Raw genomic sequence first — 18,276 nt, forward strand, 5'->3', positions numbered from 1 at the left:
TTTAGAAAGTTAAATGCTATGCTCGAGATCACACAGCTAGAAAGTTAGAGTGCCAGGATTTAAACCCAGTAAGGTAAATCTAGGAGCCACGCTATTGTATTATTATCCCCAAGAGAAAGCAGATCCTTTTTTCAGATGTTTGGCAAATGGAAACTTTACCTAGTGGTTAGGAAAACTGAAGCTCCCCATAGAAGAGATAATGTAATAATTATTATTAACTACCAGATAGGTACTGAAGAGAAGCTTTCTAACAAGGTGAGAAGTTTAAAAACCCTGACTCGATTAGTAGCAAACACAGTACCTCAAATCAGTTACCTTTCAAAAAATGACATTAATTTCTTTTTGTTCTTACTTTCTTCCAGCAAAATACCACAACACTCCGAATACACAACAGTGCCTAGATAAAATTTTACTATGAGTATATTGGAATACATTGTATTTGTGGGATTTTAAAAAAGGAATACAGAAATAAATTTAACAGCATAGAATATCTATAGAATCATGTTCTTCAGTGGAACCTGCCTATAAATTTCATCAGGTGGGATACAAATTTTATGAGTTTACAAAGATCTGCAAAATTCTAACTGAGCAATGAGCATAACAGACGGTGATTTGGTAAAGGTTATAATGAAGTATAGAAATCTATTTTCTGGTTGCCAACAGTTTGTTATTAAACCTGAAATATCAATGTAAAATTTTAAAGCAAAAATCTGTAAAAGAACTCTATGAAGATACTCTATATCCCTATCAAATGCCAAAAAAACTTTACTCTGTATGCACACAGTGCTATATGCAGACAGTGCTGGAAACCCACCCTTCCTTGCACGCAGGATCTACATTTGTCAAATCTCATTCTGTTGCCAAATTTTTGGATCAGACATGGGCAAGTGATGCTTTTCTGCCAATGAAAAGTGAAAACAATCTTCTTGGGGTACAGGGCCTTGGAAAGATTTTCTTTGCTTTTTAAAAGGGGCCTGAGACTGGAACTTTCTGACTCCAGCTAGGCTTTATCAATATTCTCATTCTGAAAGTTTTGAACTCTCTAATGGCACTCTTGGCATCATACGGATGGGCAGGCTCTTGAGAAAAGCCAAGAGAATCAGAGGAAAGCTGAACCAGGACTGAGAAGTTAAATTAACCATCTCTAGAACTGCCCTTCCACCAGATTTCCTGTTAATAACATAATAAATGTTCTTAGTATATATGTGTTTCTGATGTCTTCTGTTGTTAGCAGCTAAAAGGATTCCAGAATGATATATATTTTTTTAAAGTTTTATTAGCAGACATGCTATCATTAACTAGGATACAAAATAAACTGGTTTTCATTTACTTATTTGTTTGTTTATTTATTTATTTATTTGTTAATCCTTACCCAAGGGTATTTTTTCCATTGATTTTTAGGAAGGGGGAGAGACAGAGATAGAGCAACACTGATGTGAGAAAGACACATGGATTGGTTGCCTCCTGCATGGGCCCTGACTTAGGGCCAGAGATCGAGCCTGCAACCCAGGTATGTGCCCTTGACCAGAATCAAACCTGAGACCCTTCAGTCCTCTAACCACTGAGCAAAACTGTCTTAGGGCTAAACTGGTTTTCTGTAGAGGTTCCTTGTTAGTTGAAAATGGAAATGATGTAATTTAAACAATAGCTCAAATATTGGATTTAAGAATTACAGTTTAATAACATCTACTATGTAGAAATAAAACAGTATAGTGGTTAATAGTATGAGCTCTGAAAATAGTCTGGATTCAATCTCAGTCCTGCCATTTATTAGTGCTACCAAGTCAAGATCTCTGTGGTTTATATTCTCTATAAATGATAATAATAGCTCAGTCTTCATTTATGTGTTGCACTGCAAAATGCCTGGCACACACTGAGTACTCAGTAAGTGTTTGATTGTAAAACTATTTGTAAAATGTAGATATCAATGTATCTAGATACCAGTACGTATATACAGCTGAATTTATACCATAGTTTTTGGCTACTTTCTAGCTATTAGCACAAAAGTAAGTTAATTCAATAAAAATGAAATTTCTCAATACTGATATGACAAACTAACTTCTTGTAAGTTTTCTTAATTCTTTTCTTTGAAATATTATTTTAAAATAAGCATATCTTCTTACATTTACAACCCCATTTAACCTTCAAGAGAATCAATATTGGGCTCCATAAAAATTAGATATATCTTCAAGTCAAATCTATATCTATATTATTAAAGGCCTGTGGCCCTAATGCCGTAACAACCAAAGATTGGCATGGGTGGGCGGGGCCGCTCGATTTCGCACGCTGGGCTTCTAGTCCTATATAATAAAAGCCCAGTGACCGAACGGTGGAACAACCAGAACAACTGGTCGGCCAGTTACTCTGACAAGCACTGACCACCAGGGGGCAGACGCTCAATGCAGGAGCTGCCCCCTAGTGGTCAGTGTGCTCCCACAGTGGGAGCACCACTTGGCTGACTGGGATGAGTGGCCCTCCCACAGCAGGAGCAGCCACTCAGAGGGCAGGTCCACAGCCGCTTGGCTGACCGGGATGAGCGGCACTCTCACAGTGGGCCAATCCCCGTAGGCCATGCCCCCACCAGTGCACAAATCCCATGCACCGGGCCCCTAGTCTGATCTAATAATAGACAAACATGGTAATTAACCGTACCTCTGCTACGCTTCCCATTGGCTAATCAGCGAGATATGCAAATTAACTGCCAACAAAGATGGCGGTTAATCGAGAACAAAGATGGCGGTTAATTTGCATATATAGCGGGAAGCAGCAGAGCGAAGACTGAAGGCAGATCTGCCGGAGCAGCGATCAAAGGGGGTCCGGCCGGAGCAGTGATCAAAGCGGGTCCGGCTGGAGCAGCGAAGGCATTGAAGGTGGCTCCACCAGGAGCCGCAATCAAAGCGGGTCCGGCCGGAGCAGCGATCAAAGCGGGTCCGCTGGAGCAGTGAAGGCTTTGAAGGCGGCTCCGGCCAGAGCAGCGAACAAAGTGGGTCCAGCCGGAGCAGTGATCAAAGGGGGTCCGGCTGGAGCAGTGAAGGCTTTGAAGGCGGCTCTGGCCAGAGCGAAGGCCTGGGTCCCAGGTGCTGAAGGAAAACTGGTGCAGGCAGCCAGGGGAAGGGAAGGTCTATTGCACGAATCTTTTCGTGCAACAGGCCTCTAGTATATATATAAAAGCCTAAGCGACCATTAAGGTGGAATGACAGAATGACCGGTCGCTATGACACACACTGACCACCAGGGACAGACGCTCAATACAGGAGCTGCTCCCTGATGGTCATTGCACTCCCACATCTGGAGTGCCACTCCGCTGACACTCGGGCGCCAGACACAGGGCTCACAGTGGCCGCTGCAGCCCAGAGACCACAGCAGAGTGGCAGCGAGCCTACTGAGCAGCGGCGGCAGCAGGTGCAGCGGGGCCGGGATGAGTAGGAGCAGCAAGCAGGAGCGGCAGGCAGTGTTGGACTGCTGGTTTCAGCCCGATCCCTGCAGGCTACGCCAAGGGATCTCACCGGTGCACAAATCTGTGCACCAGGCCTCTAGTAATATAATAAAACTATACAGGATACACATGGCTATTTTTATTAAGTTTGATTCTTTTCCTAATTCCAAGAACTAGGGATGATATTGTAATTACTATTTTGGTGACACAAACTTTTAAAATACTTACTTGGAAAAATTTTAAAGGTGCAACAATAAAACAACAACATAAGGACTTACGTACCTATCTTCGTTCTTGGTTTCTAAAGGAGGAGCAGGGCCCCTTGACTGACCAAGGGGGTCAAATGCAGAACCTGAGACACAATTCAAGAGTTCATATTTAATCTGCGACCCAGCATAATTGAAGAAAATATGAAATCTTGCACATGTTATTTATTTATTAAAAGACTCAGATTACCTATTTATTAAATAGGCAGGACATTCGTTATATCTACATAAACATTTGTATATAAAGAAATTGGTGAGATTTTTAACATACATCAAACTATGTAAACTTGTGTGTTAACATAAAAAAACAAAAATGAGATGTTCTCTCAGTATTTACTCATCTCCCACAATAATCTATTCCCATTATGAACTCTAAATTATCAATCATGTGAATAATAACTTGGCATTGGCTTTTTAATTGTCCTTATTTATATAATAAACATTAATTTTTATCCTAATAATTTTATTTTAAAATCACATATCATATATTTAAATACCATTTTTACTTTTAATTTTTAAAAATGAGCTCTAATTTATAAAAAATAAAACAAAATTTTAATGTACAATTTGACAAATTACATGCCAGTGCAACTACCACCCCAATTGTGATGCAGAGTATTTTCATCACCTCTTTCCTTTCTTATGGTACTTAAAATAATGACACACCTTATAATCAATGGTATGTTAGATTTAAAATGGTAACAATATTTACACATACAAAAACAGTAAAAAATATTAAAAGATCTGAAAAAAAGTTAATAGACACAAACCTCTCAAAGCTGCTTTGGTAAAACCAGCTGCTCTCACTGCTGTCATAGGTCTAGTAACTCCATCCTTAAAAGAATAGGAATAATTTTAAAGTACTTACAGTTCTGCAAATGACACATAACTGCAATTTTTATTTTTGTGAATCCTCACTGGAGGATATTTTTTCCACTGATTTTAGAGAGAGCAGAAGGGAGAAGGAAGGGGGAGAGAGGAGAGAGAGAAAAATATCGATGTGAGGGACCTACATCAATTGGTTGCCTCCTGCACTCGCCCTGCATCCCTGGGATGGGGAACCTGCAACCCAGGGATATGCCCTTGACTGAAATCGAACTTGAGACCCATCGGTTCACAGGCTGATGCTCTAACCACTGAGCCATGCCACAAGGGCTAACTGCAATTTTTAATTCTGTACTTCTGCTCCTCTATGTCAACTCTGTCTCTACTTTCATTTCCCCCTATAAATGTTTTTCTTTTTCTTATCTTTTTCTTTTCGGGGGGGGAGGGAAGGGGGCGTTAATCCTCATCCAAGGATATTTTTCTATTGATTTTTAGGGAGAGTGGAAGGGAGGGGGAGAGACAGAGAGAGAGAAACATCAATGTTCACATCGATTGGTTGCCTCCCTCACGCGCTAGGCAGGGACCAAGCCTGCAACCAGAATCAAGGTATGTGCCCTTGACTAGACTCGAACCTGGTACCTTTCAGTCCTCGGGCTGATGCTCTATCCACTGAGCCAAACCGGCTAGGGCTCCTCTATAAATTTATAATTCCTAGGGCTTACTCCATTTGAAAGAAAAAAAAAACACCTCATTGATTTTTATAAAGCACCTTATATAGCCTATTAGCTGGCTATTCCCCTACTTTGGGTTGGTATCCTCTATGCCCATGAGAGAAACCAAAGATATGGTTGCAAATGACAGCACAGGAAAAATGGGTCCCAGGGTACACCACACAATCTAACCGTCAGTTCATGTCTACTCCCCAGTAGAATTTCATCTGAGACCTCAGTAAGTCCAGAGACTCTGCCTCCAAAGATTTCAAACAGTCCAATCTGTAGCCCACACTTTAAAGAATCAGGGTAATTATATCAGTAATATCTCCTTTAACATTTTAAATAATATAATAAAGAAAAGAAAACGTTGGTAATATTCTAAGTCACAAGAGAGGCCCCAAATGAACAACCACACGACGGAGATACCTGGATAGCCCCTGTCACTGGTCTTCCCATTGATGATGTCAGGGATGTCTTGGACTAGTAAACAGAAAACTAAGTTAAAACAATTTTAAAAAATCTACACTTAATTTTATAAATGAAATTATACAAGTTTTTCATAACTTTTCCTTCATTCTATTGGCAAATGAACTTAAATATAATTTTTTCCATGTATCATCTGAGGACATAGGGTCAAACAGTAAAACTCTAAAGCAGGCATCAGCAAACAACAACCCTCAGCCTTTGTAAATAAAGTTTCATTGTAACACAGCCACACCTATCTGTGGATGTTCCTGCACTAGGAATGCAGACTCGGTACTTGCAACAAACTGTCTGACCTGGAAAGCCTAAATTGCCTGGCCATTCACAGAATATGTTTGCTGTCTCCTGTTCTAAAACATCACCAAAAACCAAGTTTATGGGTAATACATGTATAAGCTGATTAATAAAACCATGCTTCATAAGACACACAGTTATATTATATACTAGGGGCCCAGTTCACGAATTCGTGCACCTTGAAAGGGAACTGTGGGCCACGAGGCTGCTGTGGGCACAGAGGCAGGTCTCGGCCCATCCTCCATGCCCCCACCTGGCTCCTCCCGTTGCAGCCTCTGGTCCATTGTCTGACGGTGATTGGGGCTGGTGCCAGCAGCGGGTGCGAGTGGTGGCTGCTGCCCCAATCACCCCTCAGGAGCAGGGGGAGGTGGAGAAGCCCTCAGGGGCGATTGGGGCCAGCAGCTGCTGCTCGCACCCGCTGATGGCGCCAAGCGATCAGGACTGGCGCTGGGAGCCAGCAACGGGTGCGAGCAACGGCTCCGGCGCCAGCTGTGGGTGAGAGCGGGGCTGTTGCCGGCAGCAGGTGTGAGAGGCGGCTGCCAGTCCCAATCGCCCCTCAGGAGCAGGGGGAGTGGAGAAGCCCTAAGGGGCGAGTGGGGCCAGTGCCAGCAGCAGGTGTGAGCGCCGGGCGGGACCGTGTTGTGCAGGAGCAAAGAATTTTCATTAACCACCAGAGGCTCGCACCAATGACAGCGACCGGCATCCCACCTTGGTCTGGCACCCCTGCTCACCTGCTCCACCATCCCACTGCAGCCGATGCCCACCATGTTCTGCGCTCGGCCACCTGCTGCTGATGCCCGCCATATTCTGTGTGTACCCTCTGGTGGTCAGCGCATGTCATAGCGACCGGTTGTTCGGTTGTTTGGTTGTTCTGCTGTTTGGTCTATTTGCATATTAGGGTTTTATAGATAAGGCTACTTTTTTCATTCATATAAAGGTACAGTATGAAGGCAACTGCCCTGGACCTCGGTTCTGAAATCATTTTTCTGACCTCTAAGAAATATTATCATAAGGACTGGGAAATGATATCCTACCTCATTCTCTCATTCCTCTATTATTTCATGTAAGCTAAAACAACCAAATTTGGGCAATATATAAAAGATTTTCCTTTATGGATTTTTTTATATAGCATCCTTCCTCCAAAAATCTCAAATAAGAGCAAGGCCCAAATATATGCCTTTGAAAATTTTCTTAAATTTTACTTTTTAATGCATTAATTAGTAAGTTTTTAAAAATTACAAACATTATATTTATTATATAACTTCAAATAAAATGTATAAATGGAATACACATGAGACTTGGTCATATTATATAAAAAAATGAAAGGAAGTGGATCAACAAACACAAGGTTTACAAATAGGAAAGGTAATAAAATGTTTTCTGATATATTTACAATCAAAAGGACTAGAATATTTAAAGCTGTTAAATGAGATTTTTATAATGTAACTATTCAAAATAGAAACTATATCTGGTTCATGGACTGAAAAATAGCCAAAATTGCTTAGAACTGCCTAAAATGAATTTATGTACACGAAAAAGCATCTTAATATTTTCAGCTTAAGAAAACCTACCCCATATCCAGTAGCTACAGGTCTAGTAACTGCTGTGCTTGGTATTTTAGCAGTTATCTTGGGGAGAGGGGAAAGAAACATAGTTAATAGAATTCAGATTAAGCTACATAATAGAAAAGTGGAAAAGAAGTGCAAAATATAGATTTATCAATAGAGAAATGTTAATATAATATTTAGAATAATTACCTTTTAAATTATCCTACATATTAAGGAGCTTAGGAATTTTAGATATTGAGTAGGAGACTTATTCTGGAATTCATTTTACAGGAGAAAGGGAACTTGAGAATGACCTGAAGTGCCAATAGGAATGATCAGTTTTCATGGTTGCTTCCATCATTCATCATGAATTCTTATTACTGCCAGCCATTAGGTCTAACTATAGACAGGATTTGGAGTCAGAGAATCTGGGTTCGAATCTCAGCTCTTCCCTCTACTGGCTGAGTTTATTTAATCTCTTTGAATCTAAAATTTCTCATCTTTGAAATAAGGATGCAAGGTATGTATGTTGATCACAATACTATAGTCGGAATCAAACAGGACCATGTAGGTGAAACTGACCTAAACATGTCAGTTGTTAGGCATATTGATTAAAGTATTTGTTGTTTTTTTGTTAATCTTCGCCTGAGGATATTTTTTCCATTGATTTTTAGGGAGAGTGGAAGAGAGAGGGAAAGACAGAGAAAGAAACATTGATGTGAGAGAAACACATTGATTGGTGGCCTCCTGCATGAACCCTGACCAGGTACTGGGTGGGAGAGGAGCCTGCAACCAAAGTACGTGCCCTTGACGGGAACTGAACCCGGGACCCTTTGGTCTGCAGGCTGATGCTCTATCCATTGAGCCAAACCAGCTAGGGCTGTTTGCAATATTTGATTAAAACATCAATAGAGCCCTAACCGGTTTGGCTCAGTGGATAGAGCGTCGGCCTGCCGACTGAAGGGTCCCAGGTTCGATTCCGGTCAAGGGCACGTACCTTGGTTGCGGGCACATCCCCAGTAGTGGGCCTGCAGGAGGCAGCTGATTGATGTTTCTCTCTCATCGATGTTTCTAACTCTCTATCCCTCTCCCTTCCTCTCTGTAAAAAATCAATAAAATATATATTTTTTAAAAATCATCAATAGATAAGTTCTACTTCTTGCTATGATGAGCTACTGTTTTAAATAACATTGCCACTAAGAATTAAAAAGCTGAGTACAAAAATATTTTTGTAAAATATCAGTTTAAATACATTAGAGAACCATTAAGGCAGTGAAGAACTGCAAGTCTCCAGTTGAGGAAAGGGGAAGGCTGGAGAGGTGAGCCAGCATTAGGTTCTGCTTTTCTCCTATAGCAGTGGTTCTCAACCTTCTGGCCCTTTAAATACAGTTCCTCATGTTGTGACCCAACCATAAAATTATTTTTGTTGCTACTTCATAACTGTAATGTTGCTACTGTTATGAATCGTAATGTAAATATCTGATATGCAGGATGGTCTTAGGCGACTCCTGTGAAAGGGTCCTTCGACCCCCAAAGGGGTCGCAACCCACAGGTTGAGAACCGCTGTCCTATAGGCATCTGCTTATTCCAAAGACATGGCTGAGAAGCTGTGCATAGCTTTTTGTAGACTCACAGGCCTGAGGAGATAAACATTGGAGTTGGGGGCCTGCCAAGGTGGCTGTCCTTGTAATTCTCCCAGCTTTAGATTGTGATCTCAAAAGGCTAAGACTGAAAAGTAAGTTAGAAGTATACCAGCCCTTGTAAGGACTAAAGTCCAATTTAGGATCATCTCAAACTCAAATGGATAAGGGTGATCCAGGATTTCTAGTATCTCTAAGGCCATAAGCAAGAGTAAATTCTCTCTACTGAAAGATGAGATCACTTTTGGCTGTGTTATCCAGTAGAACTTTTCTGCACTGATAGAAACATTCCATGCCTGCCCTGTCTGATGAGATAGCTACTAGCCACATGTGGCTGCTGAGCATTTGAAAAGTGGCTGGTGTAACAAGGATCTGAATTTTTAAATTGTATTTAATTTTAAATAATTTAAATGTAACTCGCCACATGTGGCCAGTGTTTATCATACTGGACAGCACAGACATACAGCCTTAAATTAACTCTCAAATTTTTCATTTACACTGTCTGGCATTCAATCAAAAATAACTAGACATAAATGAGGCAAGACTACCTAACCAAAAGCCAAGAAAAACAAAAGAATGAAAAGAAACCCAGAAGGTGATACATATAATGAAAATATCAGACACAAATTTTAACATAAATATGCTTAATATGTCCACTGAGTTAAAACACAAGATTGATAATTTCAGCAGAGAATGAGAAAGTATAAAAAAAGAATAGAAATTCTAGAACTGAAAAATAATTGAAAATAATATAAAATTCTAGCATTGTCCAGGAAACAGTAAAATACTAATTTATACCAGACTTTAATAAGTTAAAGATGAGTATTATAATCTTTAGGAAAACACTAAAAGAATTTTTATAGATGTAAACTCCCAAGATAACAATGGGGGAAAATGGAAATAAAAAACAAACCAAAGAAGACAAGAAAGAAAATGAAACAGAAAAAAGGCAAAAAAATTGAAAAGCAAATAGTAACACAACAAATTGAAGCCAAGCCAGTAATTTCATTACATGCAAATGGACTAAATACTTCACCAAAAAAAATATGGTTATCAGACTGTATTTTAAAAGCAAAACACAATCACATGCTGCTAATAAATAAATGCATATGGAAAGGTTGGAAGTTAAAGACTAGGAAAGACATATCATGAAAACACTAGACAAAAGGAAGGTGATACAGCTATATCAATATACTAATAACTGACAAAGTAGACAAACAGAATTACTAGAGATAGAAAGACATTTCATAGCAATAAAAGGCTCAATTTACCATGAAAATATAACATTTCTAAATATTTTTACTCCAAATACATAAAGCAAAAAACTAAAAAAATCCATAATCATAATGTAAAATTTGACCATATCTTTCTCATTAACAAAACCCTTTCCCCCAAATCAGTAAAAATATAAGACACTAAAAAACAAACAAACAAACAAACAAACAAAAACACACACACACACTAAAAACTTGACCTAATTTACATAACAGGTCTTAGAAAAAGCTGAAAAGGATAGAGTCTCAGGACTTTTTTCTATGAGAACAAACTGAAGGAAAGAAAGTTGTGTGTTTTTTTCAACTACTTACAAATGACTAAATCTGTTTTCTGGGTTTTTTTTTTTTAAGCATTGGTCAGATCTCTTCAGATAAAGTAGAGCCTACCCTGTCTCTTCCTTTATTCACCTACACCCTCATGTGTCATACCTTTCCTCCCATATCTTAAGGTCAGTCTTAACTGTACATACCCTTTAATATTCAACTGTAGATTTATCCTAAGCAGCCTCTTCTGACTGTCCCAGTGACAAATAACCTTTCTTTATGGTCCCATAACAATTTATACTCGTTCTTACAGAACTTTCTATATTTCACTTATCAACCTGTTTGTTTTCAACTACAAAAGAGAGTTGAGGATGTGAGGGCGATCTGGCTGTGACATCTGTCACCCCATTGATCTCCAGGGTTGATTCAGCTGATCTGGCTGGCTAGGCGGGTGTCCCCCTCCTCCCTCACCGATCCATGTGCGTCCCTCCCGAAGCTGCGCGCTCGGTCGAAGAGGACGACCCCCCCCCCCCCCCCAGAGGACCGGTCTTCGGTCAAGGGTATACGAGTAGCTGCGCTCCCCTGCTAGAACCTCCAAACAAGCTCTCAAAAGAGAGTTGGCAGATTCCATACACTGTGCAAGTTAGATGTCTATGCTTTGCATGACATACACAAAAATTTTAATAATACTGAAAAATATCACTCTAGCAATTCATATGCTGATGGAATATTAATTAATGGAGGATCATTAATCCAAGAGAAGAGTAATTTGTAAATTAAGCCCCAATGTTTTGAAGGATCAATATTTATGTAACTTTAAAAATTACAAATATTTTTAAACAATGAGTGATTTAGGTAAACATATTCCAAATCTTATATAAATAAAATTTATATTCTCAAAAGCATAAAAAATTTTTGATCTAAAATATAATTATAAAACATTGCTAAAAGAAATTAAAGATGAAACAAATAAATGCAAAACATCTCATGTTCATGGATTCAAAAATTTACTATTGTTAAGATGTCTATAGCACCAAAAGCAATCTATAAATTCAATCCAATCCCTACCAAAATCCTGATGCCATTTTTTAAAGAAATAAAAAAATTTATTTGAAATCTCAAGGGATCCTGAATAACCAAAAGAATTTTAAAAAAGAAGAACAAAATTAGGAAACTCATTCTTCCTGATTTCAAAACAGATTACAAAGCTATGGTAACAAAAATAGTGAGGTACTGGTGTAAAAACAGAATAGACCAATGAATCAGAATAAATGGCCCAGAAAAAAACCCTTGTGTATATGGTCAAATAATCTGCAACAAGGGTGCCAAGGCCACACAATGAGGAAAGGTCAGTCTTTCCAACAGTGGGAAAACTATATCCACATGCAAAAGAATAAAGTTAGACCTTTATCTTAAACCATATATAAAAGTTAATTCAAAATGGATAAAAGGCCTAAACATAAGACCTAAAACTATAAAACTCCTAGAAGAAAACATAGGGGAAAAGTTTAATGACATTGGACTTAGCAATGATTTCTTGGATATGACAACAAAAGCACAGGCAACAAAAGCAAAAATAGACAAATAGAAATATATAATACAATACATTTTGTGCATCAAAGGACATAATCAACGCACTGAAAAGGCCTACAGAGTGGATAATATATTTGCAAATCATTAATCTGACAAGGGGTTGATATCCAGAATATATAAAGAACTCTTAGAACACAATAACAAAAAATCAAATAACCTACTTAAAAATGAGCAAAGACATTGACTAGACATTTTTTCAAAGATGATATACAAATGGCCAACAAGCATATGAAAAGATACTCATCATCACTAATCATCAGAGAAATGCAAATCAAAACCACAATGAGAATCACCTCAGACCTATTAAAATTGCTACTCTCAGAAAAATAGAAAATAATGTGTTGGCAAGGATGTAGAGAAATTAGAATGCTTGTACACTGTTACTGGGATTGTAAAATGGAGCAGTCACTATGGAAAAGGGTGAGGAAGTTCCTAAAAACATTAAAAATAGAACTATCATATGTTCCAGCAATTCCACCTCTGGGTATTTATTTAAAGGATTGAAAACAGAGTCTTGAAATATGTGCACAGCCATGTTCACAGCAGCATACTAGATGTACCAGTTAGTAATGCGGATTTTTTTCAATAGATGGAGTTACACATATGTTGATATTTATGTGATTTGATATGTATGCTATTTTGTTGTGTTGACAGCAAGCTTCAAAACTTCATATGTCAAATTTGCTGAAGATGTTAACATCATAGATATTTTTACATTTAAAAATGTCGAATTTCATGGCAAAAAAAGAGCATTTGCGGGAAGTTTTAAGTCATTACTTTATTTTGAAGAAAAAGTTATTGTATACTTCAGGAAGCTTATGGTGAACATGCTCTATCTCAGATACTTGTGAGTGCTTCATGATAACACACAATCACACACTTCAAAACCAGTTAAAGACACATTAAAAGATCTTGCCTGGGAAGTATTAACCCACCCGCTGTATTCACCAAACCTTGCTACTTCAGATTACCACTTGTTCCAATCGATGGCACACACACTTTCTGAGCAGCACTTCAAAACACACGAAGTGGAAAATTGGGTCTCTGAATGGTTTGCCTCAAAACAAGAAAAGTTCTATTGGGACGGTATCCACAAATTACCTGAAAGATGGGGGAAATGTGTAGCTAGCTATGGACATTACTTTGAATAAAGCACTTTTGATGTTTCTCTTCAAATTACCGTGTTTTCTTTGATTACAAAATCTGCATTAGTAACCGGTACACCTAGTATTCACAATAGCTAAGAAGTGGAGCAACCCAAGTGTCCACAGAACAAAATGTGGTCTATCCATACAATGGACTATTATTCAGTCTTAAAAAGGAAGGAAATCCTTTCACATGGGTGAACCTTGAGAATATTATACTAAGTGAAATAAGCCAGTAACAAAAAGACAAATACTGTATGATTCCACATATATGATGTATCAAAAAGTAGTCAACTTTATAGAAACGGAAAGTAGAAGGGTGGTGCCAGGGACAGGGGGAAAGGGAATGGGGAAGTTGTTTAATGGGAGAAGAGTTTCAGTTTGGGAAGATGAAAAGGTTCTGAAGATCAGTTTCATAACAATGAGAATAAATATATTTAACAATAACTGAACTGTACACTTAAAAATGGTTAAGATAGTAAATTTTGTTATGTGTTTTTTATCACAATAAAAGTAATTTACTTACTGGAGGTCTTCTGCCATGATTGGTTCTCACAGCTTGCTGAAAAGCTGTGTCATTCTCCAATTCCTAAAATGAAAAGAAAATTTAACATTCAACATGAAGTGAGAATTTTTTTTTTTTAATGTTGAACCTCTTGCCCAGCCAGAGTGGTTCAATTGGTTGGAGCATCCTCAATCCACCAAAAGGCTGCCAGTTCAATTCCTGGTCACAGCACATACCTGGGTTGTGGGTTCAATCCCCGGTCAGGGTGTGTACAAAAGGCGACTGATCAATGTTTCTCTCTCACATCGATGTTTCTCTCTCTCTAAGCATGTACTCAGGTGAGGATTCAAACAACAACAAAAAGTTGACCCTCTTCTGTTTGGTATTCATGATCCTCTCTAATTCATCTTACCCATCTGTTGATGTCCAGGTAGGGGCTCATAGTCTCCTATCTTCAAATATCCCTCCTTCCCACTGCCCAAAATATTAAGGCTCCTTCCTCTGCTAGGAAGCTGAGTACTGATAATGTTGTTCAATTGTAAGAACACTTTATTGGACACTGTTTAAATGGGTGGCATCATTATGTCTAGTTAAAGATCAAGTTTACAAGGATATGGCCTTTCTCCTGTTTCTTTCCTCCAAGTAGGAAAGAAAAGCGGGAACAGAGAATCTCATCTCTCTCTTCTCCCCTCTCTTCTTTCATATGTGGGGCCATGACTTAGAGGAACTTGCCTGAGAAAGCCTTGGGAGAGAAAAGGAAATATTCTCTAAAAGCAATGGGGCAAACACTTTCTCTTGTTCCAGTTTTGTTTGCTCAAGTGAAAATGACTTCATCACTCTGGAGCAGTGAAGTTTGAGATTCAGACTAGAGTTAACCTGGGCAAATGGAGGGCTCCATGGAGTCCAACCTACAAGGTCATTTGGAATCAGAACTTCAATTGAAATAAAATGTTATTATGCTGTATTGGTGAAGATATTGCTTTGGCATATGTCTGAGATTTTGCTGCCTGTGGATTCCTCTAAGATTTTTATGGCTTCCCATCTTATGTTTAAGTGCTTTATCCATTTTGAATTTATTTTTGTGTATGGTATAAGTTGGTGGTCTAGTCTCACTTTTTTGCATGTATCTGTCCAATTTTCCCAACACCATTTATTGAAGAGACTGTCTTGACTCCATTGTATGTTCTTGCCTCCTTTGTCAAATATTAATTGAGCATAGTGGTTTGGGTCGATTTCTGGGTTCTCTATTCTATTCCATTGGTCTATATGTCTGTTCTTATGCCAGTACCAGGCAGTTTGGAGAATAGTGGCTTTGTAATACAGCTTGATATCTGGTATTGAGATCCCTCCTACTTTGTTCTTCTTTCTCAGGATTGCTGCAGCCATTCGGGGTCTTTTTTTATTCCAGATGAATTTTTAGAGAGTTCGTTCTAGGTTGTGGTACATCTACACAATGGAATACTACACTGCGGTAAAAAAGAAGGAATTCTTACCATTTCCAGGTCCAGGATGGACCTGGAGAGCATTATGCTAAGCGAAATAAGCCAGTCAGAGAAAGATAAATATCACATGATCTCACTCATTTATGGAATATAATGAACAACATAAACTAATGAACAAAAACAGATCCAGAGACAAAGAAGCATCGATCAGACCGTCAAACCTCAGAGGGAAGGTAGGGGAGAGGGTGGGGGTAAGGAGAAGAGATCAACCAAAGGACTTGTATGCAGGGGGTTGAGGGCATGAGTGGGGGTGGGGAGTGGGGGGGGCAATGGGCGGATAAGAACACATATGTAATACCTTAATCAATAAAGGAAAAAAATGGTATTATGTTTTGCTGATTCCTGACCTGTACTCACATTCTCTCTTAGGAAATTTGAGGAAAGGAATAACTGTCAAGAGCAAAATACGAGTGTTTCTGGGTTCCTTGGACAAAATGCCATTTTAGACTCCCAAAGGGAATCTTACCAACAAATAGTCTAACCAGCCTTTACTTCCTATTCCTTTGCCAACACCACTCTGGCTCTAATGCTTCATACACAACTTATGTACAATTCTTATATGAGCCTCTGATTTATTTCAATCTTTTCTGAAGTTTTGCTTTCTGTCATTTCAGTTATCCAAGGTCAACCACGGACTGAAAACATGAATCATTCCTTTGTCCAGGGTATCCACACTGTATATGCTCCCCTCCTGTTAATCACTTAGGAGCCATCTAAGTTATCAGACTGGTTATCAGACTGACATAGTATCTAAGTGCTTTTGTTCAAGTAACACTTATTTTACTCAATAATGTCTCATTCACCTCTCTTCATGTCATCATGAAGGCATTTTATCATCTTACATAATCACAAGAAGGGTAAGTACAGTATAATAAAATGTTTTGAGTGAGAGAGACTACATTTGAGGGAGGTCATGGTTTGACTCCTGGTCAGGGCATATGGTCAGGTTGTGGGCTCGATCCCCAGTGTGGGGTGTGCAGGAGGCAGCTGATCAATGATTCTCTCTCATCATCGATGTTTCTTTCTCTCTCTCCCTCTTCCATCCTCTCTGAAATCAATAAAGATATATATTCATAAAAACAAAAACAAAAACAAAACTACGCCGAGAAGTAGCCATGCAGCACTGTAAGGGACATCAAAGGAACACAACCAAAATATCTGAACTCTAGCAGTGGTTCTCAACCTTCCTAATGCCTCGACCCTTTAATACAGTTCCTCATCTTCAACCATAAAATTATTTTCGTTGCTACTTCATAACTGTAATTTTGCTACTGTTATGAATCGTAATGTAAATATGTGATATGCAGGATGTATTTTCATTGTTCGTGACCCACAGGTTGAGAACTGCTGAAAAGGAAATCCTCTTGCTGACAGGAGGCTGCCAAGTCAGATACCTCTATTATGGCCCTAATCCTATCTAATAATAGACAAACATGGTAATTAACCGTAACTTTGCTACCCTTCCCATTGGCTAATCAGGGTGATATGCAAATTAACTGCCAGCTAAGATGGCGGTTAACTGCCAACAAAGATGGCGGTTAATTTGCATACGTAGGCACAATTCTGGGAGGTGAAAGGGGAAGGACGGAAGAAGCCACCTGCCGCTGCCGGTGATAGGAAACCGAGGAGGCAGCCAAGAGCTGGGGGCCGCCTTTGCCCTGCCCCGTGATCGGAGAACTGGGTTCCTTTGCCTGCCCCAGGCCAGTGACCGAGGGAAGCAGGGGCAGAGTCAGCGATCGTGGGAAGCTGGGGGGCCCTGCCCAGGCCTAACACCTTGGCCAGAGGCATTAGGCCGGGGCAGGGGCAGAACCAGCCATCGCGGGGAGCAGGGGCAGAGTCAGCGATCGTGGGCAGCTGGGGGTCCCCTGCCCAGGCCTAACGCCTTGGTCAGAGGCATTAAGCCAGGGCAGGGGCGGAGTCAGCGATGGGGGGGAGCTGGGGGTCCCCTGTCCATGCCTAATGCTTCTGCCAGAGGCGTTAGGCCTAGGCAGGGGCGGAGCAGGAGATCGTGGGGAGCTGGGGGTCCCCTGCCCAGGCCTAATGCCTTGGCCAGAGGCGTTAGGCCTGGGCATGGGCGGAGCCAGCAATCGAGAGCAGGGGCAGAGTCGGTGATCATAGGGAGCTGAGGGTCCCCTGCCCAGGCCTAACGCCTTGGCCAGAGGCATTAGGCCCGGGCAGGGGTGGAACCAGCCATTGCGGGGAACAGGGGCGGAGTCAGCGATCGTGGGCAGCTGGGGATCCCCTGCCCAGGCCTAATGCCCCAGCCAGAGGTGTTAGGTCTGGGCAGGGGCGGTTCCAGCAATTGGGGGTAGCAGGGGCATAGCCGGCGATGGTGGGAGCTGGGGGTCCCCTGCCCAGGCCTAAGGCCTTGGCCAGAGGCATTAGGCCTGTGCAGGGGCAGATCCAGCAATTGGTGTGAACTACAGAGGAAACACCTTTTCTGACTGCTCATTGGCTTAGCTTCCTGTAGGCCACTGGTAATATTCTTAGTAACTTGGGTAATAAGAATCCAAATAGGTGATCTAGGGTTTTTTACCACACTCCTGGAGAAAAAAAGGAAGGTCCACTGCTGGAGGGTTAAGAAATGTCATATCCTGCCCTAGCTGGTTTTGCTCAGTGGGTAATGCCTCGGCCTGCCCACTGCTGGGTCTGGGTTCAATTCTGACCAAGGGCATGTACCTAGGTTGCAGGCTCCTCCCTGACCGGGGCCCAGGTCAGGGCTCATGCAGGAGGCAACCAATCAAAGTGTTCCTCTCACTTTGATGTTACTCTCTGTCTTTCCCTTTCTC

General features: G+C 40.4%; 1 protein-coding gene across 4 annotated transcripts in view; it reads right to left on the reverse strand.

The window, feature by feature from the left end:
• The window catches only part of IFT88 (intraflagellar transport 88), a 157,693-nt gene that overhangs the window by 127,276 nt on the left and 12,141 nt on the right, over positions 1-18,276 (reverse strand). For 2 of the 4 annotated variants that reach the window (XM_070409336.1, XM_070409335.1), the window contains exons 3-7: positions 14,007-14,069; positions 7,589-7,645; positions 5,667-5,720; positions 4,473-4,536; positions 3,719-3,788 (exon numbers count right to left, since the gene is read on the reverse strand). In XM_070409336.1, the coding sequence (XP_070265437.1) occupies positions 3,719-3,788; positions 4,473-4,536; positions 5,667-5,720; positions 7,589-7,645; positions 14,007-14,069 (308 nt within the window). The remainder of the gene's footprint in view (positions 1-3,718; positions 3,789-4,472; positions 4,537-5,666; positions 5,721-7,588; positions 7,646-14,006; positions 14,070-18,276) is intronic. The other 2 variants (XM_070409333.1, XM_070409334.1) reach the window with 2 other exon arrangements.

This window comes from Myotis yumanensis, unplaced genomic scaffold, assembly GCF_028538775.1.
Source record: "Myotis yumanensis isolate MYYU_CA2020_CCGP unplaced genomic scaffold, mMyoYum1.0.hap1 SCAF_3, whole genome shotgun sequence".
NCBI classification, from domain to species: domain Eukaryota; kingdom Metazoa; phylum Chordata; class Mammalia; order Chiroptera; family Vespertilionidae; genus Myotis; species Myotis yumanensis.